This window comes from Boleophthalmus pectinirostris, unplaced genomic scaffold, assembly GCF_026225935.1.
Source record: "Boleophthalmus pectinirostris isolate CB_2022bp ecotype Guang Dong unplaced genomic scaffold, ASM2622593v1 HiC_scaffold_8, whole genome shotgun sequence".
NCBI classification, from domain to species: Eukaryota; Metazoa; Chordata; class Actinopteri; order Gobiiformes; family Gobiidae; genus Boleophthalmus; species Boleophthalmus pectinirostris.
In genome coordinates, this window is record NW_026571515.1 from 5,277,226 (window position 1) to 5,300,827 (window position 23,602).

The 23,602-nt window shown below is 42.8% G+C and overlaps 1 protein-coding gene across 1 annotated transcript in view; it reads left to right on the forward strand.

Annotated features, from left to right (window-relative positions):
• srms (src-related kinase lacking C-terminal regulatory tyrosine and N-terminal myristylation sites) overlaps positions 1-22,525 on the forward strand; it is a 73,254-nt gene extending 50,729 nt beyond the window's left edge. Inside the window, exons 3-8 of the mRNA XM_055165661.1 lie at positions 1,546-1,712; positions 9,417-9,564; positions 11,620-11,778; positions 13,960-14,141; positions 14,225-14,381; positions 21,475-22,525. Of these exons, the coding sequence (XP_055021636.1) occupies positions 1,546-1,712; positions 9,417-9,564; positions 11,620-11,778; positions 13,960-14,141; positions 14,225-14,381; positions 21,475-21,674 (1,013 nt within the window). The 3' untranslated portion in view covers positions 21,675-22,525. The remainder of the gene's footprint in view (positions 1-1,545; positions 1,713-9,416; positions 9,565-11,619; positions 11,779-13,959; positions 14,142-14,224; positions 14,382-21,474) is intronic.
• Positions 22,526-23,602: the final 1,077 nt, after the last annotated feature.

Genomic DNA, 23,602 nt, shown 5'->3' on the forward strand with positions numbered 1-23,602 from the left:
GGAGCTGTGGGGGAGGGGGGGTGGTTTCACGCATGCGCAACATTTGAAAAAGGACAAACAGTCGCTGGATTTCTCGTTCCTTGGAAAATCCTCTATACAACCTTTAACCCACACTGTTTTTGTTTTGTGGTGCAGTGTGTAAAGCTACGTCGTCTAAAGTTATCCTAGAGAAGATCTATTTAAGACTGTATACAGTTTTCACAACGACCGGAAGTGCCTCGCTGTAGTTTTGGGTGTGTAAATGTGTAAATCTGCCCCATCACCAAATCTTCAACCAACAAGGTCCACAAAGGATAAACATTCTAACATGAAGAATTTATCCACAACTATCAAGAGAAGAAAGACCAAAACTTAAAGGAAACAACGATGAGAATCTGTGGATCATTTGTTGATTTGTTTTTCCGTATAAAACCAAAAATAAGAAAACTAAACTATTTGAAATAAAAAATAAAATAAAACTGATAACAATTTGTTTTTTCAGTTTGTGATTTTGTGTTTAAATGAATAATGTTAAAAACGGATAACGACCATTTCCCGTTTCCATGACTTAAACTGCGATACTGGACTTTTGCGCCGCATATGGACTGAACCAGGAGTATCGGAACAGGCCCAGAGGTGCACCCGTGTAGACTGTCGGGTGACTGAGACCAGTTTAGTCTGATCACTGGTCTCTCCAAACGAGCTGTGAGACGCTGAACATCCAGAACATCCAGAACATCCAGAACGCTGCAGCTCGGGTCCTGACTCAAACTAGGAAGTACGAGCACATAAGTCCTGTGCTCAGGTCTCTGCACTGGCTCCTGTGGCTCAGAGACTTTAAAGCAGCTCTGCTTGTACAAGTGTCTCCATGGACCGAGCACCAAAGTCCATCTGTGACATGTTAGTGTCATATGAACATCTCACACTCTGAGGAGCTCAGGGACCAACTCCTGCTGGTGCCCAGAGTCACGACTAAACAAGGGGAGTCAGAGTTTCAGGTTCATGCAGCTAAAACCTGGAACAGTCTGAACATGTGAGACAGACTCTTCTGTGACGCTGTTTAAATCCAGACTCTAAACATTTCTGTTTAACTGTGCAAATAACTGAAAGGTTTTCATTCCGCACTCTTCTCTCCAATTTATGTCTCTCACATAACAAGACAAACAAGACAAGCAAACAAGCAAACAAGACAAAACACCACGGCCAAAAACCTCGTCCTTCTCCTTCTCAATCTCCTCCTGAAAACAAGTAAGTTGTTCATGTTCTGGCTCCGGTACGAGAGGAACTTTAAAATCTCCAGGTGCTCAATGCTCGCGTCCATGTTTGGACAACTTCTGTAAACACAGAGACGCTCGCTGCGGTTGACGTCGTCGTGTCTCCAGTGTCACATGTGGGACACTTTCGGGCCGTTTAATGTTCACACTGGAGTCACACAAGTCACATTTAATTGGAAATGTGAACGACCTCGCAAAAACATCGGATTTCACAAAGAAATCTGAATTGAGCGTTAAGCCCTGCAGTCTGAACGTAGCCTTAGATTGATGCTTCTTTCTTCTTCTTGTTTAGTTCGCAGTGAGGGGAAGGTGTTCCACTTCCGGATCCAGCGCTCGGTGATCGGGGCGTACCTGGTGTCAGAGAAGATCTCCTTCGCCACACTGGGGGAGCTCATCTCGTATTACCAGAAGAACCCGCGGAGTCTGGGGGTGCTGCTGCAGGAGCCCTGTGCCCAGCAGGTGAGGGGGGGAGGGGGGGGGGGGGTACAGGCAGGGGGGGCCTGACCAAACAGTCACTTGAGATGTGAGAAGAATCCCTCAGTCGTCCAGGTAGAATCCACGACGAGGAGAAAATTCAGTTTGTCGACTGGACAAAAGTTAGTTTGGTTGAAGACGTTTCGCAGCTCATCAGAACTGAAGAAGCAGCTTGGATGAGCTGCGAAACCATCTTCAACCAAACTAACTTTTGTCCAGTCGACAAACTGAATTTTCTCCTCACCAAACAGTCACTTCTACATTCTGTCTGAATCCAGAAGAGTCTGAAATTGGACCATAAAGAGTGAAAAATCTCCATCCAAACCGTAGACTAAATGTATAAATGGACATAACTGACTTATGAGCCGCCGTTTCCAAATAGACCTTTTTCACAAAAAGATTCACGCTTTAGGTTTGCAAAACTGCCAGTTTATGGTTTTCTGTGTCAAAATGTGTGTGGAAGTGTTTGGCGTATTCTCCAGCAGCTACATAAATCTGCTCCATCACCAAATCCTGATGTATCCATGAAGAATTTATCCACAGTTATCAAGGTAAGAAAGACGAAAACTTAAAGGTGAACAACGACTAGTGTTAGTGAACTACTGAACAAAACTAACGCTATGTCCATGAATAAAACAGAAGTAACTTGTTAAGACTGATTCTACCATTAAAATTAAAAATCGATTTCATGATGTGGGTATTAGCACAGATAGATTTGTGCAGGTCGATTGCGAGACGTCTCTAGGGTTTTTTCAGTCAGACTCTCTTTCCTGTTTATGACGTAGGAGGTGACCCAGGTGAATGTTCTCCTTGTGAACAGAGCGTAATCAGTGCGTCGCATTGGCCACAGGAGGCGCAATTTGATGCCACGCGGTTTTAGACGTCGCAGACACTTAGAAACCGACACAACCTGTTTATGAACAGTTTTTAACGTATCAGAAAATAACTACTCAGTTCTCTGTTTGAGTGTCATTTTCGGGACCTGATTCAGGATTCGGGGATGTGATGTGAAATGAAGGAGCTCATTGGCCATCGTCATTTACAAATAATAATTTCTCTCACCTCAGATGACGCTCTAGTCCACCTTGTGATGTCATGAAGAGCACTGTTGGGCAAGTTACTTTGAAACTGTAATGCGTTATTTATTACCTATTACTGTCATTTCAAAGTAATTCGTTACATTACAGTATTACTGCATTTAAAATGTAAGGCATTACATTACTATTGCATTACTTTAAGTTACTCTCACCAAAATAACTTTTGCACTGTATATGGACTGAACCAGGACTAAACCAGGTCTAAACAGTGTGGAGTTCTTTGTCAGTCCTTTCGCCCGCGGTTACCTGAAGGTCTATGAGGGCGCATCTCCGGCGTTTCACCGCTGCTGATATCGAGGTGATTTTAGCGAATTTGTATGAAGAAAAAAACACCACTTCAATCCAGGTTAAAAAACAACAACATTGTAACGCGCGTTACTCACATTTGTACCGAGTAAAATATTACTATTTTTTCCCCTGTAATGCCGAACATTACTGCGTTACAGCAAAAAGTAATGCATTACTGTAATTCGTTACTTTTATAACGCGTTACTCCCAACACTGATGAAGAGGTAGTTTTCAAGTTAACAGCTTCTTTTACTTTCAGTAGAGGTTCGCAGTTTCAGGACTGAAATGGGCGGCAGTAGCTCAGAGCGTTTGTCCACTGATCTGAAGGTTGGCGGTTCAAATTCCACAATTTTGACATAAACATCACAGGTTGGCTGGTGCGATTCCAGCTCCCACAGATGAATGCTGTCGTTGTGTCCTTGGGCAAGACACTTAACCCACCTTGCCCCCAGTGTCTGTGTGCACTGGTGTGTGAATGGGTGAGTGGTTCCTTGTTGTAAAGCGCTTTGAGAGCCTTGAAGGTGGAAAAGCGCTATAGAAAAATGTGACCATTTACCATGTGACCATATAAATGATTCTAGTGAAGGTGTATGGAGTGTAAAAACACAGTGGAGCACATCCCGTACCAGACTGTGTGTGTCCAGAGGGTTAGTGTGTTTTCCATTTGAGAAAAGAACTCAACCTAAATATGTAGGATTTATCTCCAGGTGTTTGTGACGAGAAACAACATTAAAACATCGATCGTAAAACAGTTTGAAATGCTCGTATTCTGACAGCTCTATTCCAGTCTGGCTATGCGCCCGTTGTAGGGAGTATTATACCTGTGATCTGGACAGAGTTGGAAGTGTTATAATTTCCCCGAGAGCCGTGATGGATGCAGAGCGGCCCGTTGTTTGTAAATGTGATGTAAAGTATGTTGAGTGTGAGTCTGAGGTAATGTTCTCATCATTTGGCACAGAGTTTACGGCACACGGGGTTTACGGGCGCACGGGGTTTGCGGCGCGCACGGGGTTTGCGGCGCGCACGGGGTTTACGGCGCACGGGGTTTACGGCGCGCACGGGGTTTACGGCGCACGGGGTTTACGGCGCGCACGGGGTTTACGGCACGCACGGGGTTTACGGCACGCACGGGGTTTACGGCACGCACGGGGTTTACGGCGCACGGAGTTTGCGGCGCACGGGTTTACGGCGCGCACGGGATTTACGGCGCGCACGGGGTTTACGGCGCGCACGGGGTTTACGGCGCGCACGGGGTTTACGGCACGCACGGGGTTTACGGCGCACGGAGTTTACGGCGCACGGGGTTTACGGGCGTTTACGGACAGAGTTTACGGCACGGCACGGACAGAGTTTACGGCGCCCACAGAGTTTACGGCGCCCACAGAGTTTACGGCGCCCACAGAGTTTACGGCGCCCACAGAGTTTACGGACAGAGTTTACGGACAGAGTTTACGCGCCCACAGAGTTTACGGAGTTTACGGCGCCCACAGAGTTTACGGACAGAGTTTACGGCGCCCACAGAGTTTACGGACAGAGTTTACGGCGCCCACAGAGTTTACAGAGTTTACAGAGTTTACACAGAGTTTACGGACAGAGTTTACACGAGTTTACGGACAGAGTTTACGGACAGAGTTTACGGACAGAGTTTACGGACAGAGTTTACGGACAGAGTTTACGGCAGAGTTTACGGACAGAGTTTACGGACAGAGTTTACGCGCCCACAGAGTTTACGGCGCACAGAGTTTACCACAGAGTTTACGGCGCCCACAGAGTTTACGGCCACAGAGTTTACGGCGCCCACAGAGTTTACGGCACAAAGTTCCGCAAAGTTCCGGCTCAGTTATTAAACTGCCAGGCCAGATAAATTTACCATCTCCACATAAAGTCAAGTACAAGTCTGGACCAAGTCATCTCACTTTTTGGACACAAGCGCAAATCTTGTTTTGGTTCTTCTGGTGCAGTGTTTTTCCTTTTTGTCATGAGTTGGGTTGTAACTTTTTTTTATTTTTTTAACTTTCTTTTAGGGGCTTCTTTTGTTAGATGTTTGTTTTGATGTGAATGAACGATGCTTTTCTCTGATTGGCTAATCTGCCTGTCAATCACACCCACAGAAATGCATATATTCTGTTCCTCTCCTCCTCCTCCTCCTCTGTTCCTCTCCTCTCTTCTTCTTCTCTTCCTCTGCGTCTTGTTTTTGTACATTCGGATGAAATTTAACGTTTCTTGTTGCGTTTTGTGTTTTTCCAGAAGAGTCGGTGAGGCAGAGGAGGAGCCACAGCGGCGCACTCCGGCATTCATTACAAACATTTCCAAACATTTCCAAACGTGCTCGAGCATAAAATACGATCATTACATTTTGTGTCCAAACGGAGATTATTCTGTCAGCAAATGTTCACAGCAAATGTTCATTCTGACGCCTTCAGCTGATCAAGAGTTTAATGTGAAGAAGAGAAACCAGATATTTCACTCAAGTAAGACCACGTTTTAGTCCTTGTTCAGGTCTGTTTTAGTCCTGGTTCAAACCCAGTTCAGCCCTGGTTTACTCCTGGTTCAGTTATTTTTTTTTTCTGTCCTGTCCTAGTCCTTAGTCCTAGTCTGTTTTCTGTTTTTAGGTTTAGTCCTGGTTTAGTCCTTGTTCGGGTCTAGTTTAGTCCTGGTTTAGTGCCAGATTAGTCCTGCTTTAGTCCTGGTTCAGTCCTGGTTTAGTCCCAATTCAGTCCAGGTATAGTCTTTTTTTCCTGATTTAGTCTTTAGTTCTTGTTCAGTCCTGGTTCAGTCCTGATTTTGTTCTGGTTCAGTCCTGGTTTAGTTCTGGTTCAGTCCTAGTTTAGTTCTGGTTGAGTTCTGGTTTAGTCTTTAGTCCTGTTTTAGTCCTTGTTCGGATCTATTTTAGTCCCTGTTTAGTCGTGGTTTAGTCCTTATTCAGATCTAGGCCTAGTTTAGTCCTGGTTAAATCCAGACTGGATTAGGCCTTGTTTAGTCTTGGTTTTGTCCTGGTTTAGTCCCAGTTCAACCCTAGTTTAGTCCTATTTCAGGTGTAGTTTAGTCCTAGTTTAGTCCCAGGTTAGTCCTGGTTTAGTTCTGGTCCAGTCTTGGTCTAGTCATGGTTCAGGCCTTGTTTAGTCCTGGTTTAGTCTTTAGTCCTGCTTTAGTTCTGGTTCAGCCCTTGTTCAGAACTGGTTTAGTTCTAGTTCAGACCTGGTTCAGTTCTGGTTTAGTCCTAGTCTAGTCACAGTTTAGTTCTGGTTTAGTCCTTGTTCAGATCTAGGCCTGGTTTAGTCCTGGTTAAATCTGCCTGGATTAGTCCTCGTTTAGTCTTGGTTTAGTCCTGGTTTAGTCTTTAGTCCTGCTTTAGTCCCAGTTCAACCCTAGTTTAGTCCTATTTCAGGTCTAGTTTAGTCTTGGTTTAGTCCTAGTTTAGTCCTGGTTTAGTTCTGGTTCAATCCTGGTTTATTTCTGGTTTAGTCCTAATCTAGTCACGGTTTAGTCCCACTCCAGTCCTGGTCTAGTCCTGTTTTAGTCCCGTTTAAAGGCACAAGAGTTTCAGCTAAACTACCACTTGATGACATCACAAGGTGGATCGGAGCATTTTGATCTTTGCAGACGTGTACAGCCCGATAACTCAGGTTTACTCAAACAAACTCATTTGTGAATGAAACAAAACTCAAGTCCAGGTCTGAAACGAGATTATAACACGACTTGAATCTCACGAGAGTCCGTTTCCCGTAAAGTCGGACCTTAAATCGTTAAATAAACCCGTAAACCGAAACCTCGTGTTCGTAAATTGCGTTTCCGCTCTCGTATAAATCCTCCGAGCTCCGTGTCGTTTGCATATCAGCGTTTCTTTGTCTTAATTTCCTTCTCGACCCAAATCTGTCAGTCTTTGATCAGAGAGATTTAAAAACAACACGACTTGAGTGAGACCGGACTGAACAATGAACAAGAGACTCACACAAAGCTGCAGAGTTTTAAAGGGCCGACGAACACAGAACGGAAAATGGAAAACGGGCTTTTTTTTTACAGTTTTTAGTCGGGTTTTAATGTGGTTTCTGCGTCAAAAACAGACCTGGAGTTGGGTTTTGTTTCATTCACACTTTATTGTTAGTCTGAGTACGTATTACAGTCCTGGTTTAGACCTGGTTTTAGTTCTGGTTTAGTTTAGGTTCGTCCTAATTCAGTCCTGGTTTCAGTCCTGGTTTAGTTCTGGTTCAGTCAAGTTCTAGTCCTGGTTTAGTCCTACTTAGGTCAGTCCTGGTTCAGTCCTGGTTTAACCTTTAGGTCTGGTTTAGTCCTGGTTTTAGTCCTAGTTCAGTTCTGGTACAGTCCTGGTTTAGTCCTGGTTTAGACCTGCCTCAGTCCTGGTTTAGTCTTGTTTTGGTCTTGGTTTACTCTTTAGTCCTGGTTCAGTCCTGATTTAATCCTGCTTCACTCTGGGTTTTAGTCCTTGTTCAAGTCTGCTTCAGTCCTGGTTCAGTCCTGGTTTTAGTTCTGGTTTAGTTTAGGTTCGTCCTAATTCAGTCCTGGTTTCAGTCCTGGTTTAGTTCTGGTTCAGTCAAGTTCTAGTCATGGTTTAGTCCTGGTTTTAGTTCTGGTTTAGTTTAGGTTTGTCCTAATTCAATCCTGGTTTAGTTCTGGTTCAGTCAAGTTCTAGTCATGGTTTAGTCCTGGTTTAGTCCTAGTTAGGTCAGTCCTGGTTCAGTCCTGGTTTAACTTTTAGGTCTGGTTTAGTCCTGGTTTTAGTCCTAGTTCAGTCCAGGTTTAGTTCTGGTACAGTCCTGGTTTAGTCCTGGTTTAGACCTGCCTCAGTCCTGGTTTAGTCTTGTTTTGGTCTTGGTTTACTCTTTAGTCCTGGTTCAGTCCTGATTTAATCCTGCTTCACTCTTGGTTTTAGTCCTTGTTCAAGTCTGGTTTAGTCCTGGTTTAGTCCTAGTTAAGTCCTTGTCTCAGTCCCCAAGTTCAGTTCTCGTTTAGTCCCATTTCAGTCCTGGTTTAGTCCTTGTTCAGGCTTAGTTTAGGCCTGATTTAGCTCCAGTTCAGTCCTGGTTTAGTCCTGGTTTAGTCCTTGTTAGGTCAGTCTGGATTAATCCTTGTTTAGTCCTTGTTTAGTCCTGCCTCAGTTCTACACTGTCCTACACCATTTTGTGTTTGAATTTGCTCAATTTCATGTATAATATTTATTTAATTTATAATAATTTTGGTTGATTTCATGTTGAATGTTTTATTTTATTATTATTTATTTTTAAATGTCCAATCATTTCACTTTTTGTTCTCAGTTTGCTGATTCACACTGAGCAGGTTTTTAATCATTTATTTGCACTTTTACAATACAATAAACATCTGAGATTTAATCATGTGCTGCTGTTTTTATTTCACACACACAAAAACAAAAAATTATAATTAAAAAAAATAAATAAATAAATACATTAATTAATAATAAATAAATATAATAATAATAATAATAATAATAATAATAATAATAATAATAATAATAATAATTAATTAATAATAAATAAATAAATGAAATAATGTAAAGTAAAATAAAATAAAGTAGTTGTCTGGAATGGAATGTATCAACCACAACTTAAGCATGTTTAAAAAAAAAAAAAAAAAAAAAAGTGTAATATGTGCATTTAATTTTAAAAAATATTACAAACCATATACACAATTTATAAATATTTTCTCCCATAACATTTCAGATTTAAAAAAACAAAACCAGTGTATTCCATAGTGCAGGCATTTTCCCACAGAGTCAATCAAGCTCCAGTATTTGAACTATAAACACGCTGAGTGAGCAGTTTCACCTGGACGTGACATTTAAAGACGACGTCTCATGATGTTTTTTGTCTTTCTAAACCGATCGTAGTTGCTTTAAGAACAGAACGCCACAGGGAATTACCTTTAAACAACATTATTCGTTAGTTTAATTCACGTTTTTAATCACACTTCCTCTTTAAAACGAGCTGAACGACCAACAGGGGGCAGCAAAGTCCAGTTTCGTTGCGATCTGAGGAAAAAAAAAAAGACGTTAAAGGTGAAGTTTTGGGATAAATAAATAGAGATCGGCGAGATTTCGAGAGCTACCCGATTGGTCGGCGCTTCGTGGAGGGGGCGTGGCTAATGAAGTGGGCGGGGCTTATTAAAACGACTCAGCAGATGTTAAACGATAACGTGGATCTGAAAACAAAACGGAACTCTAGGGACGTTTTCGATCATGGAAGATGGATTTCGCATTATACCGTGATTTATTTATTGTTTTTTTTGTTTTGTTTTTTTCATTAATTTTAGTTTTTATTTGTGTTTTCAGAGAGAGCTGTTCGACATGGAGCCCTGGGAGCGACCTCGGGAGGAGTTTAAGCTGTACAAGAAGCTCGGGGAGGGGCACTTCGGGCAGGTGTGGGAGGCTCTGTGGACCACGCAGAACAAGAAGGTGGCCATCAAGACTCTCAAACAAGGTACGCAACTGATCCTGGTCCCGGTTTAGTCCCGGTTTAGAAGAAGCTGGGGGAGGGGCACTTCGGACAGGTGTGGTTAGAGTTCTTGCTGTACTTTGAGAAGAAAATGTAGAGTACCTGTGGAGTTTTCAGGCTCTAAAAGGAAACCTCAAATGCACCAGTGGTTTTCAGATTCTTCGATGGTGTTGGGAGTCAGTATCACCCTTTGATGACATGTTGCTGTTCATAAGAAATATTTAAAAGAAAAAAAGTTGCAGAGAGAAAGACAAACAGACGGATAGATAGATACAGACTGAGAAGCCAGATGTGATACTGCCCTGTAAAACAACAACAACAACACATTTGCTAGCCTTCGTACAAACCGTCTGACCTCGCAGCATTAGGATTCATTCTCTCGACGGTGGGCAGGCACTTTTTTTATTTAACCAGTTGCTGCTGTTTGGTCGTGACGTATGTAATGCACCAAATCCCGTAGGAAGAAGGAGAATAACGTCTTTCCCCTTGATAAAATTCACCAAACATTCTCTTTGTTCCGGCTTTAAATCCTCGATCTCGAGAATCGTCGCCAACACAGAATGTCTGTCTTCATGTACATCCATCTCGACACTTTGTTTACTGTTGTGTTGTTCCACAAAAGGAACACCACGAGTTTGACGTCATGACTTCACAGCTCACAGCTGATTGGCCGGTGTGAGGTTTACAACTTCTGGGGTTCTTGCAAAACCGTCCAGTGTATTTTGATTCCTGACCTAGTCACTGAAGAGAAATGAAATTGAGTGGAGGCACTAGGTGGCACCAACTTGGTTAGTCATTTGTCACACAAAAAAAACAAAAAAGTGGAGAAAAAGGGAGTGTTCGCTGTTTTTCTGTGAAACTCTTCAGATAAAGATGAACTTGTCTTTTGTTCAAAAGATGTTTTTGCTTTGCCTGGAATATTTGACAGTACGTCATTAAACGTATCTGTGTACATGGAGACATGCACAGGAGGCGGCGCCACCAGGAGAATTTACAGGTCTGCGCCCCTCCCCACTTACAGTCAAAGGGCATGTTTTTATGGAACCTTTTAACAATGAAGCACAGTTATTCAATAAATACAAGCTAAGACAAGTTTAATGGCCTATTGTGAAACAGAGACACTTCCAGAGGTGGTCGTCTAGAGTTTGTTTTTGAGATTAAGACGTTTCAGTCATGTCCAGATGATCAGTGGTGAAACGTGTCTACTGTGTACCACAGTGTGGCATTTACACTGCTGGACCAATGAGGGATTACACCGTCTCAAGGCCAATTTATGGTCATGTGTCAAATCGTCTGCGTCACTGCACAGAGCGTCTGCGTCGACCTGAACCCCCCTCTGCAGAGCGTCTGCGTCGACCTGAACCCCCCTCTGCAGAGCGTCTGCGTCGACCTGAACCCCCCTCTGCAGAGCGTCTGTGTCGACCTGAAAGCCCCCTCTGCAGAGCGTCTGCGTCGACCTGAACCCCCCTCTGCAGAGCGTCTGCGTCGACCTGAACCCCCCTCTGCAGAGCGTCTGCGTCGACCTGAACCCCCCTCTGCAGAGCGTCTGCGTCGACCTGAACCCCCCTCTGCAGAGCGTCTGCGTCGACCTGAACCCCCCTCTGCAGAGCGTCTGTGTCGACCAACGTGCACCTCTGGAATTTTCTAATTACACGTTAAAACGACCAAACAGCAAGGGGAAGCGACGCAGACAATAAGAGCTGTGATTGGTCCTTTCTATCAACGCTTCACATCCATTTCCAGTACTCTGCTTTCCTGCTTCATTTTGTTTACACAAACACAATCCTAGTGTTGCGGCAGTGAATTATTTTGCGGCACATAGGTCTCGACGCAAATCCACAAATCAAAAAACGATGGCAACAAGGAGACGGCGGCTGTGTGCATTGGGTTGACACAGAACCATAATTCAGCCTTCATACTTTGCCAGACAAAACTCTCTCCATGTCCCCCGCAAGCAAAGTGACACCTGTAACACTTTTTATCTACTGTAAATGTCATGTTTACTCCCTTATGTTTCCCGTCTCCCCTGTGCTGTTCCAGAGGACACGAAGCAGGACGAGTTTGTGAAGGAGGTGACGGCTCTGAAGAACCTGCACCATCCCAAACTGATCCAGCTGCTGGCCATGTGCTCCAGAGGAGAACCTGTGTACATCGTGACTGAGCTCATGAGCAAAGGCAGCCTCAAGTCCTACCTCGACTGTAAGTACACCACACTTTATATTCCACACGTTATATTCCCCGCACCTGTCACCTACTTACATGATGTTTTTAAATTCAGATTAATTGTTCTGAATTAAAATATTCTCCTTTGAGTTTACATGGAAATAATCATTCCAAATTGAGGTTTACATAAAAAAAAAACACGTTAAATCGTTATTATTTAATTCCGCTCAGCGTCGGGGGGTGGGGAAGGTTCTGATTGGACAGAAACAGGAAAGTATTTACATCTTTGTGTTTGGATAATCATCTTGAGAAACCAAATGATTGTATAAACAGCCTGGCCACTATACATTTGGTGCATTACAACTTTACCAACTGCAGACTGATCTCCTCACTTTTAGGCTGCTGTTACAACCACAAAATCCAGGTGATTTAAACATTAAATGCCTCTGTGGTCTGAATCTCACTAACCTGAGCATCTGCAGCCAGTCATGACTCAGTTCTAGTGCAGGACTGTAGTAGGACACCTTTCTGCAGGTTTAAGCACTGGAAATCTGTATGAAATTGTTGTTCCTGTTCTCAAACTTTTAAACAGCTTATAATTTCTAAAATACATTTGTGTAGTTGTGTTTTTTCTGCAAATCAGCCTGTTGTTCAATTATCTTCTTAAAATCTACCCTGCGTACATTTGTTTGATGATTGAACTGTAAAGCACGTTGGGTATCTTGAAAGGCGCTATATAAATGCAATGTTTAATTAATACATTTATTTATTTATTTGTTTTGGTTGTTGTTTGCATTAAACCAATAGAAGAATCAACATTACAGTAGATTAGACCACAAACTGTTATTAACTTCTGTCGCCATCTGTTGGTACTGTCTGTAATTACACACACTTTTCAGGTTTTTATTGATTCCAGACACACATTATTAATTACTGTTCAGACCTACAGCATTTTTGAAAATTGTTTTCATGTGGTGTCTGTCTCTCCATTTGTATTTGTGACATATATGACATTATTACAACAATTTAGTTTTCTTTAATGAACAGTCTCTCAAAGTGGAGGCTAAAGAAAATGTTTGATACTCAATACAAACTGATACCACAATGATGATTAAAAACACACTTTCTTAGACTACAGACTTAAATTTTCAACTCAAACTGACTGCACAGTAACCTGAACTCTGACAGATTTTTAAAAAGTACTACAATCAGAGAGGCACTGGTTTAAGTCTCTGGGGTTCAGGAAAATTCAGATCATATTTATGAAATATAAAATCAAAATCTTATCTACAGTTCCTTTAATTTGATCATGTGACCTCATACTAGCTCTTCTATAGTTGAAGACCTTAGTTCTATAATAAAAACTCGGCTTGAGACGGACTCGTGGCCACTCCATTTCCATTTCCTGCAATTTCTGGGAGTTTGGGCTGAGAGAGAATTCGCCCACAAAGCGAAATGCTTTTTTTAAAAAGTCAACTTCCTGTGTTCTGACAGGGTATTGAGGGCTTCAGATTTTGTGGGGTTTCTTTTCTATTTTCACAACATTAACTTTAAAAATGTTTAAAACACTCAAAGCTCCTAAAAGTGACCTGAGCCTCACTGCTCAGAGCAGAGCGAGCACAGGCTCAGAGCGGCGAGGCTCAGTCTGACAAAGATCACTTTAAGGAGCTTTTAGTGTTTAAACATTTTAAAAAGTTTAAGGTGTGAAAATAAAAAATAATCCTTACAAAATCTGACAGCTGGATGCCCTGTCAGCCAAACACGGCCAGTTTGAATTCCCAAAATGCGTTTTGTCCATGGGACAATTGTTTCTGGGCCCAAGCTCCCAGGAGCTGCAGTACCTGGAGCAGCCACTAGTCGATCTCGAGCCGGGACAGAGGGGAGGGGCTTATCCAGTTTTTATTATAGATCCATGGTCCAAACGCTCCACACCGTGTCACGTTACAGACGACACACGGGTGGGAGGAGCTCGTCTGGACTGAGGAAGTAAATGCGGAAAAGAAAATAATTTTTGCTCCCATGCACCAATGAGCAGAGACCACTCAAAACAACACAACAACATCTTGGGTTCAGTTTTAGATTTTATTATATTTCTTTGCTCAAGACTCTTCTAAACTACTCAGGAAGTCTCCATCTTTGTCCTATTATTTTCCTTCATTTTTCATACTGTTCAAATGGTCCAGTAACGAGACTCGTGTTCTGTTTGTTCTTGTGCAGCTCCGGAGGGCCAGGTCCTGACCTCGGCCCACCTCATCTACATGGGCAGTCAGGTGGCAGAGGGCATGGCGTACCTGGAGGACCGCAGCATCGTGCACAGAGACCTCGCCGCTCGGAACATCCTGGTGGGAGACGACCTGGTTTGTAAAGTGGCTGATTTCGGACTCGCTCGCATCATCAAGGTCAGCGATGGTTCGTGTTTGCGAGTCACACGTGAGGAAATACTCTCACCTTTTCTTTTTGGCTGCTTCTGTCTCTCGTGCAGGACAGCGTGTACACAGCCAGTCGCAGCACTAAGATCCCGGTGCGCTGGACGGCTCCCGAAGCCGCTCTGCACCAGAGGTTTTCGGTGAAGTCTGACGTCTGGTCCTTTGGGGTCCTGCTGTACGAGATGATGTCCAGAGGGAAGACGCCGTATGAAGGTACACGAGATCTGGGCAGGTTTAGACACGAGATCTGGGCAGGTTTAGACACGAGATCTGGGCAGGTTTAGACACGAGATCTGGGCAGGTTTAGACACGAGATCTGGGCAGGTTTAGACACGAGATCTGGGCAGGTTTAGACACGAGATCTGGGCAGGTTTGAAGGACAAAAGGGGGGGTGAGGGAGGTCTGGAGGACTACAGTGGTCCCTCGTTTATCGTTGGGGTTACGTTCTAAAAATAACCCGCAATAGGTGGAATCTGCGAAGTATTCAACTTTATATTTTACAATTATTATATCTGTTTTAAGTCTGTAAAACTCCTCAGCACAAACTTTATACATTTTTCTCACACAGGACATTTACAAACCTTTTTACATCCTTCTTAAAACTTATTGCTGCTGTCGTCCTTTTGTTTTGTTTTCTTCTTGTAATGAACCGAAGATTAATTTATTCCGTAATGGAGCCTACAGCGCAGAGTCCTGCATGGGTCCATTTTTGGAGACTCGCACCCGCCCACACCTGCCGGCACCTGCCCACACTCGTGCAGAGCAGCACCGTACCTGCCCGTTAAACCGAGATTATATCAAACTTTTGCACTGCCTACGCCACGGACTGAACCAAGACTAAACCCAGGACTAACCCAGGACTAACCTAGGACTGATTCCAGGACTGAAGAGGAGGACTAAACCAGGACTGAACCAGAACTGAAACAGGACTCACTGTCGGGACAGGCTCAGAGGTGACCGCAGGAGAAAGGACCGACGGAGAGCTCGATCGCGCTTTGCGGAGGACAAACTGCTTGGCATTTTCCTCTCTTAAGTCCAAGATTAGTCCAAGATTAGTCCAAGATTAGTCCAAGATTAGTCCTGGTTTAGTCCTGGTTTAATTCCTGGTTTAGTCCTGGTTTAGTCCTGGTTTAGTCCCGGTTTATTCCTGGTTTAGTTGTGGTTCAGTCCTGGTTTAATCCTGGTTTAGTCCTGGTTTAGTCCTGGTTTAATCCTGGGTTCAGTCCTGGTTTAATCCTGGTTTCCTGGTTTAGTCCTGGTTTAATCCTGGTTCAGTCCTGGTTTAATCCTGGTTCAGTCCTGGTTTAGTCCTGACCCACCCGTGTGTAATTACTACCTGCCCGTAATACACAATACGCATTCATACGCTGTTAAAAAAAAAAAAAAAAAAAGCAAAATTGCACAAAAAAAACCTGAAACGGCGAGACCGCGAAACGTGAACCGTGATATAGCGAGTGACGACTGTAAAGGGGGAGTTGGGAAGGTCTGGAGGACTAAAGGGGGGAGAGAGGCAGAGGAAAGGTGAGGTCTTGAGGACATTCACCTCATTCTCCTTATCCCTATTTTGTTTTTAAACACTCCTGAACCGCTCTTTCTTGTGGTGGCATTTCTGGTTAAACTCGGATCCCATTCATTTCAATTTGAGAAAATTTGGGAAAGTTTTACCGCTAAAATCTGACATAAAGTCGGTTCAATGTTCATGTCCACCAACGCGTCACACTGCACTGATTCTCTGGTGGCTTTAAAACGGCTTTATCGTCCGTATTTAAGGTGAATCGGGGATTATGAGGGAAGAGAAGGGGCGGGGTCTAGAGGACTTCATGGCTGCTGGTTCGGCTCTGACAATACTGCCGTTATGTCTTTGGGCAACACACTTCTTTCTTGCATCTGTATGAATGTAGAAATGAGATTACAATAATAATGACGTGATAAAAATGACTTTATTGCTGTTTTTGATGAGGTAAGAGTCGATTTTGCCTGATATAGAACCTTTAAAAATAGTTTCACAATTAAGTCAAGGTGAAAAAAAGAAAAGTAAACCTCAATGGGGATATTTTGACCTGCTTTGACCCAGTGACCGACCTTTGTGTAACAGTTGTCTTGTCGTGTAAGTGTTTGAATCCTGAGTCAGGTTCGTAATACTTACTGCACTGGAGGATCAGCCCTTTGTGGCGGTGATTACGGAAACAAAAGCCGAGGGTGTGAAGCTGCGCCCTCCTCTGCTATGCTCCGTGTCACTCACTCTGCGGGTATTTAACGCACAAAAGGATCGGGGCAGGTTAAGGTCACACCGCTGCGCTTTAAACCGTGAAGAAAAATAACAGGACTTCGTAAATATAACAGCGAGTGTGTTTACATGCGCTCGAGTATTCCCGTTATGAGCAGGTTTATTTTGAGTATCCTGGTGATGTGAGAGTCCATGTAGTGTCCGCAACAGACACATCAAGAATCTCGATAACACTTTATAATAACTACACCTTAATTAGCCTTAATTAAGAATGAACAAAGACTTAATTAATAATGATTCACGCTTAGTAACTACTTAATTACTACCTTAATTAGCACTTACACTAATTTGCCTGTGCTGTAAATAGTTGCTCATAATTATTTCATACTTAATTACTCATGATCTAACCCAGGCATGTCCAAACTATGGCCCGGGGGCCAAATGCGGCCCTCAGACAAGTTTTTCTTGGCCCTCAGACTTCCAGGTGAATTGGCCCAAATTACATTGCATCAATTGAAAAGTGAGTTTTTACTGCAAGTTTTTTTGAAAATCTACCTTGATAAAGCTAATATTTCATATTTAGTGTGTGGTTTTAAGGATCTTAGCGTGAATAAAGACTGATGCCTCATTCTAACGTGTTAAACACACACACATCTCAATTATTCCCTGTACTGAGCATCATTCTACAGCCCTCAATTGGCCCTCTGCTTCGTCTGTGTTTAGATATGTGGCCCTTGATGAAAAAAGTTTGGACACCCCTGATCTAACCATTTGAGCATTTAATAATCATTAGTAAACTATGAGAGAGTGATTTACTAATAATGGAATGCAATGTTCATTCAGGCAGCTGTTATGTGTTAGTTAAAGGTTGTATGGAGGATTTTTTTTTAGTTTCAAACTGTCAGTGAAAGATTAAAACACCATTACAGAGATGCAGCAGCTTTGTAATTATGATGACCAAAAAAAAAAAGAACGAAAATCTATCAAGTGTGGACGTAGTGAGGCCAGATAAACATCAGCCAATAGAAAACGAGGCTCCCTCATTTTCTATTGGCTGTTAGGTTGTCAATCAAACTCCCTAGTATAACTGACTCATCGGAGCGCGGGGATTACGTGGTTTACGCAGCGGTTCTTAGAGGCTTTTTCGAACTGTCGCTTCCTCGCATTTCGCACAAAGTTTGTCGCGACGGCGGACGAGAATCCACGACCGGTTCGCCGCAAAAGAAAGTCCGTTTTTGAGATCGCTGAAAGAAAAAGAGAAGAGGAAAAGGAGCAAAGCCAAACTGAGGTGATTCTTGGAGATCTCGTCCAGCGGTGGCGCGACCGAAGCAGACGAAGGGTCTAAAAACTGACGCGTCGGTCGCTGAATTACTTCTAGACAGGAAACTTCAACAGTAATTCTGAACGCGCACAAGGACTGTCGCTGTATTTCTCTTCCCTTAAAAAAAAATCCTCTATACAACCTTTAAGTCTTTTTGAGAGCTTTTCTAAAGTGAAGACTAATTACGCTTTATTAAGCATTTACTAAGCATGAATCATTATTAATTAAATCTTTGTTCATTATTAATTAAGTCTTTGTTCATGCTTTATTAAGTTTAAAGGTTGTATAGAAGATTTTCCAAGGAAAGAGAAATACAGCGACCCTTTGTCCTTTTTTAAATGTTGCGCTTCGCACCTTTTCCCCTTCTCGTCTTCTTTCAGCAACGGCAAAAACTGACTTTCTTTTGCGGCGAACCGGTCGTGAATTCTTGTCTGCCATTAAAACAAAATTTGTGCAAACTGAGAGCTACAGTTCAAAAAAAGACGCCAAGAACCGCTAAACACGAACCGCGAACATAAATCACACAATCCCAGCGCGTCGGCAAGTCAGCGACGCTAGAAACGTAGGGAGTTTGATTGACAACCTAACAGCCAATAGATAAAGAGGTAGCCTTGTTATCTATTGGCTGATGTTTATCTGGCCTCACTACGTCCACAGTTGATGGATTTTCATTCTTTTTTTTTTTTTTTTTGGTCATCATAATTACAAGGCTGCTTCTTCTTTACAATTCTATTTTGAACTTTCATTGACAATAAAAAAATAAAAATAAAAATCCTCCATACAACCTTTAAGTAAGGTGTAGTTATTATAAAGTGTTACCAGAATTTCGGACTTCTGGTCATCGCACAATTCATACTGGGAAGGATTTTCCGTAAAAGTGAGCATCAAACCGACATGTTTATTTCCCAGTGGGAGGAGTCTATTGTCAAAGTGGATCTTTTCAAGTCTTTTGAACCATATCACTTTTGTTTCTGGTTCTGATATTGTCATATTTTAGTTTTGGGATTCGGACATCGTTAATTGTGTGGTTGTTGGATCCTAACAGCGGAAAACGACTCGAGAAATGGTTTCGGACGTTTGTGAACTAGAAATGCGCGGATGGGCTATTTTTTCATTCGCAACCGCAACACAAAACTCATCATCTGCCCGCTGTCCATTTGCACCCAAGGTTTTGACCAAGTTTCAAAACCGCACTCGCCCGCCATCCGCCCATTGATTTTAGAACAATCATACAGCAAACAAACTAAGGAGCCTTGATAAAAATGCAAACTTTAAAGCTCATTCATTCCAAAATTCACTCAACGTGCATGTTCACATTCTTAATTGTCCGTCACAAAAAGCCGCTCGTTGCTCGGGGTTTAACTCCCTGTTCGGAGCCTCACCGTGAGTGCGTGGGCTCAATAAACGCGCCAGTTCGTTGCTCAAGAATCGTGGCTTTATTTGCCGTGATGCACTAAATATCAGGACAATTGATTCCTGACTCGCTTTGGTCGCCTTCCTATCGTTCATTTCATATCGTTCCCATTCAAGAAGCGCGTGCCTCAGGGGCGCGCACGCAGTCACTCCGTCACGCTCACGCCACACGCCACTATAAACATTACACATAGGGAGTAAAGACACATATCTCATAACACTTAACAATATCGGCTGTAATATATATATTTTTTTATTCGAGCAGTTAAACCGCCACCCGCCTGAATTTAATAAAAGTATTATTTTTCGTCACGTCATCCACCCGACGACCGCGGTTTAGCTGCGGACACCACGGGTGTAACCGCAGTCCGCGCAGCTCTACTGTGAACTCCATAAATGCAAAAGGGAATCAGATGTGTGTGACTGCAAACCTCTGTTCAAACTGTTTCTCTGCCCAACGGAATTGAAAAATAGTGAAAGGTGAAGGCGATGGGCAGGATTGATCCACAGGAAGGACCAAAAATGAAACGAAACGAAAATCGGGAAACAGTACATAAAGAAAAAAGAAGCCGCTCTGCAACATCAGCACTTTTAACAAAAACACAGTGAAGACATAACTGACAAGAATAGCAACAGAGGAGGAAAGGGAACTGGAGTCGATCCCAAAATATAGACGGGCAGCCTCTAGATCCTGCAGCCAGGGGGCAACAAAGCGTCGAGATGGATGTAGACGAAGACAGACATTCTGTGTTGGCAATGATTCTCGAGATCGAGGATTTAAAGCTGGAACAAAAAGGATGTTTGGTGAATTTTATCAAGGAGAAAGACGTTATTGTTCTTTTTCCTACGGGATTTGGCGCAATACATACGTCACGACAAAATAAAAGCGACTGGTTAAATAAAAAAAGTACCCGCCTTCAGTTGAGCGAACGAATCCTAATGCTGCGAGGTCAGACGGTTTCCACGAAATGAAACTGGCTGATGAATCGGGCAACTTTTTTTTACTCTCACACACCTGGGATACTGTCCTGAGGAAATGGGACTGCAGATGGCGCTGTCGTCCTGCCTCCACCGGTAGGAAGACGGCGACAAAACCTGTAGAAATCAGATGACCGGTGAGGCTAGATAGCAGTCGAAACGGTCTTGGTCTGAAAAAAGAACCTAATAACTTCAATTATTATTATTATTTAAAGGTTGTATAGAGGATTTTCCAAGGAACGAGAAATCCAGCGACTGTTTGTCCTTTTTCAAATGTTGCGCATGCGTGAAACCCCCCCCCCTCCCCTACAGCTCCTACGTAGAAACACCTTCTCCCGCCTCCTCCTTACGCCAGAAACAGGTTTGTTTACAGCCGGTGCTGCACATGACTTGTAAACAACTAACTACAGTGTTGGTTAGACAAGACAGAGAAGTGAGGAGCAGGGAGGAGAGAGGGGAGGGGTGCGCGGAGATTCCGTGCCCGGAGAAGTGAGGAGCAGGGGGAAGAGCGGATCGGGCAGCGGGAGAGGAGCAGGAAAGGGGAGCAGAGAAGGTTGCGCGGAGATTCAGTGCGAATGAACTAGCTACAACACGCAGCAGCAAGCGGACTCTTTCTTTGCCTTGAAAATTACGTTTTCAGACATAGGATATCACTTTCGTGTCCTGAAAAACGTTTGTCTCGCTCTTGGAAATAAAGTACGTTTTCATAATAAGCAGAAGTTTCCTGTCCAGGAGTAATTTGTGGACCAGTGGTTCAGTCTTTAGACCCTTCGTCTGCTTCAGTCGCGCCATCGCTGGAATGAATCTTCAAGAATCACCTTAGTTTGGCTTCGCTGCTTTTCCCCTTGTCTTCTTCTTTCAGTGACCTCAAAAACTGACTTTCTTTTGCAGCGAACTGCTCCTGGATTCTTGTCGCCATTGCAACAAACTTTGTGCGAACTGCGAGGAAGATATAGGTCAAAAAAAGCCGCTAAGAACTGTTGCGTTGGTGGAGTAAACAGCGTCTGTGCGTCTTGCGTCTGTGGACTGTGTGACAGTCGTACGTAAACCACGTACCGGCGGCGCAGGCAAGTCAGTTACTCTAGAAACGTAGGGAGATTGATTGACAGCCTGTCAGCTCACAGATAACGAGGCAGTGTCGTTATCTATTGGCAAATGTTTAGCCCCACCACGTCCAGAGTTGATGAATTTTTATTCTCTTTTTTTTGGTCATCATAATTACAAGGCGACTGCATCTATAATCTATCATTGACAATTTAAAACAAAAAAAAAATCCTCCATACAACCTTTAATTATTATCAAAAGACCAAATGAACCTCTTTGGACTATTTGAATTCCCGTCTAACTTTTTTTTCTCTTCTCTCCAGGTAAGAGTAACAAAGAGGTCCTGGACATGCTGAGCTCAGGGTACCGTCTCTCCTGCCCCACGCGCTGTCCTCCAAACATCTACCGCATCATGCTGGACTGCTGGGCCCTGGAACCCTCCAAGAGACCCTCCTTCCACGCCCTGCACAGCCAGCTCGACAGCATCTACGCCAAAATCTACTTCAAAACCATCGAGGTATAGCATCGGGAGACCGGCGACGGACTAGAGACCGAGAGAGAGAGAGAGGAATCCACTGTGCTTCCTCACGCCAAAAGGAGAACGGGAGAGAACACGAGAACTGAGGAAATGTCCGTTGAGAATAGGACTTTAAACCACGAAGCTGTGACGAGAGCATTGGAGCTGAAGTGGACGGAATGCCTTTTGTGGAGCGCATTTCGGACGGAGATCGGGAGACGGAGAAACGTCCCGAGGCCCCGTTCAGACTTTGCTTTAAAATCTTTGGATACTACGGGTCGTTTAATCACGGATTTCAACCGCTGCTATGTCCGTATGGAATCAATTTTGAGTCATGAAGTTCGAAGACACTTTTAAAACATCAAGCAAAAAAATGTCAATCAAAATACCAAATAAAAAAATATATATATATAATAAAATAAGATATAAATAAAATAAAAAAAATAAAAATAAATATATAAATAAATACAAATAAATAAATACATAAATAAATACAAATAAAATAAAATATATAAGATTGCAGTCAAATTATTTGCGTCTTTGCCTCTTTTATTTTTGTCTTTCTCAGTTTTGTCTGATTGGTTTTCTTTGGTTCTGATTCTTCTTCTCGTTTGACTTTTTGGTGCAGTTTTGGCACAATCGTGACAGGTGGGCGGGGTTTCCATGGGCGCATTCCCATCGGCTCATTTACGTTTGACGGACAGCTGAGCTCGGACGTTTCCTGGTGAAGTTTTTGGTGCTCAGAGGTTTTCTAACATTCAACGTTCTATGGTGGACAAAGTTTTCTGTGTTTCAGTCGCCAAAACTTCACCAGTAAAACGTCCACAACGGCTTCAGGAGCTCCGAGCTCAGCTGTCCGTCAAACATAAATGAGCCAATGGGAATGCGCCATGGAAACCCCGCCCACCTGTCACGATTGTGCCAAAACTGAAACCAAAAAAGTTAAACGAGAAGAAGAATCAGAACCAAAGAAAAGGCACGAAACAAAAATAAAATGTTTCCACAGACATTTTACACAATTATACAAATAAATATATTGATTGCAAATGTATTTACTTTATTTGACTTTTTTGGTTGATTTTTTTCAATTTGATTTTTTGATTTATATATTTTTTTGTTTTAAAAGTGTTTTTGAACTATATGACTCAAAATTGGTTCCATATGTTTGTATGTAGGTTAGAGCTGAAAATATCAGGAAAAAAAAAAAGATAATATAACAAAACAAATAACAATAATGAGGCTCAGTTTAGGCTCAGTTTAAAACCAACATTCTAAAGGTGCAGTATGCAGCTTTTCTGAAACCTGCTCGTCTCCATGGCGATGTTATTGCTTTGAATGGAATGTTCCGCAGTAAGGCATGTAGCTGTCTTACATTTATTCACCTGCAGCAGTTTGTATGGCTGACAAATGCCTTGAAAAGCGTACACAACCGGTCAAAAGTTCTAGAACACCACACTTTTTCCATTTTTTTTACTGTTTGCTGTTGACCAAAACATATTCTAAACTTTTGATTGATGAAAGTGTCGACCTTTGTCATATATAACAGCTGAAAACACAACAGAAATCAAATATTGTTCAGAAAGTTCTTCCCAAGTCTGTCGCAGAAGTTTCCATAAATGTGTGACACTTGTCGGTTGCTTCACTCTTCTGTCCAGTTCATCCCAAAACCAGCTCCATGGGGTTTAAGTCTGTTTTGTTCGTTTATCTTTTTTTCTTTGTGCCACTTCAAGCTCTTCATTGGACTTGCACGACTTGAATCGCAATAAATAACTGGAAATATCAGGGTGTTCTAAAACTTTTGACCGGTAGTGTCCACTCTGACTTTAATGGGCTTGCCATTCCACAGATCTGACCCGTTACTTGACCTGGTGACACCCTTTTTAACTGTAAAACATCTCAGGCAAAGCAATAACACCTCTACGAAGGCGAGCAGG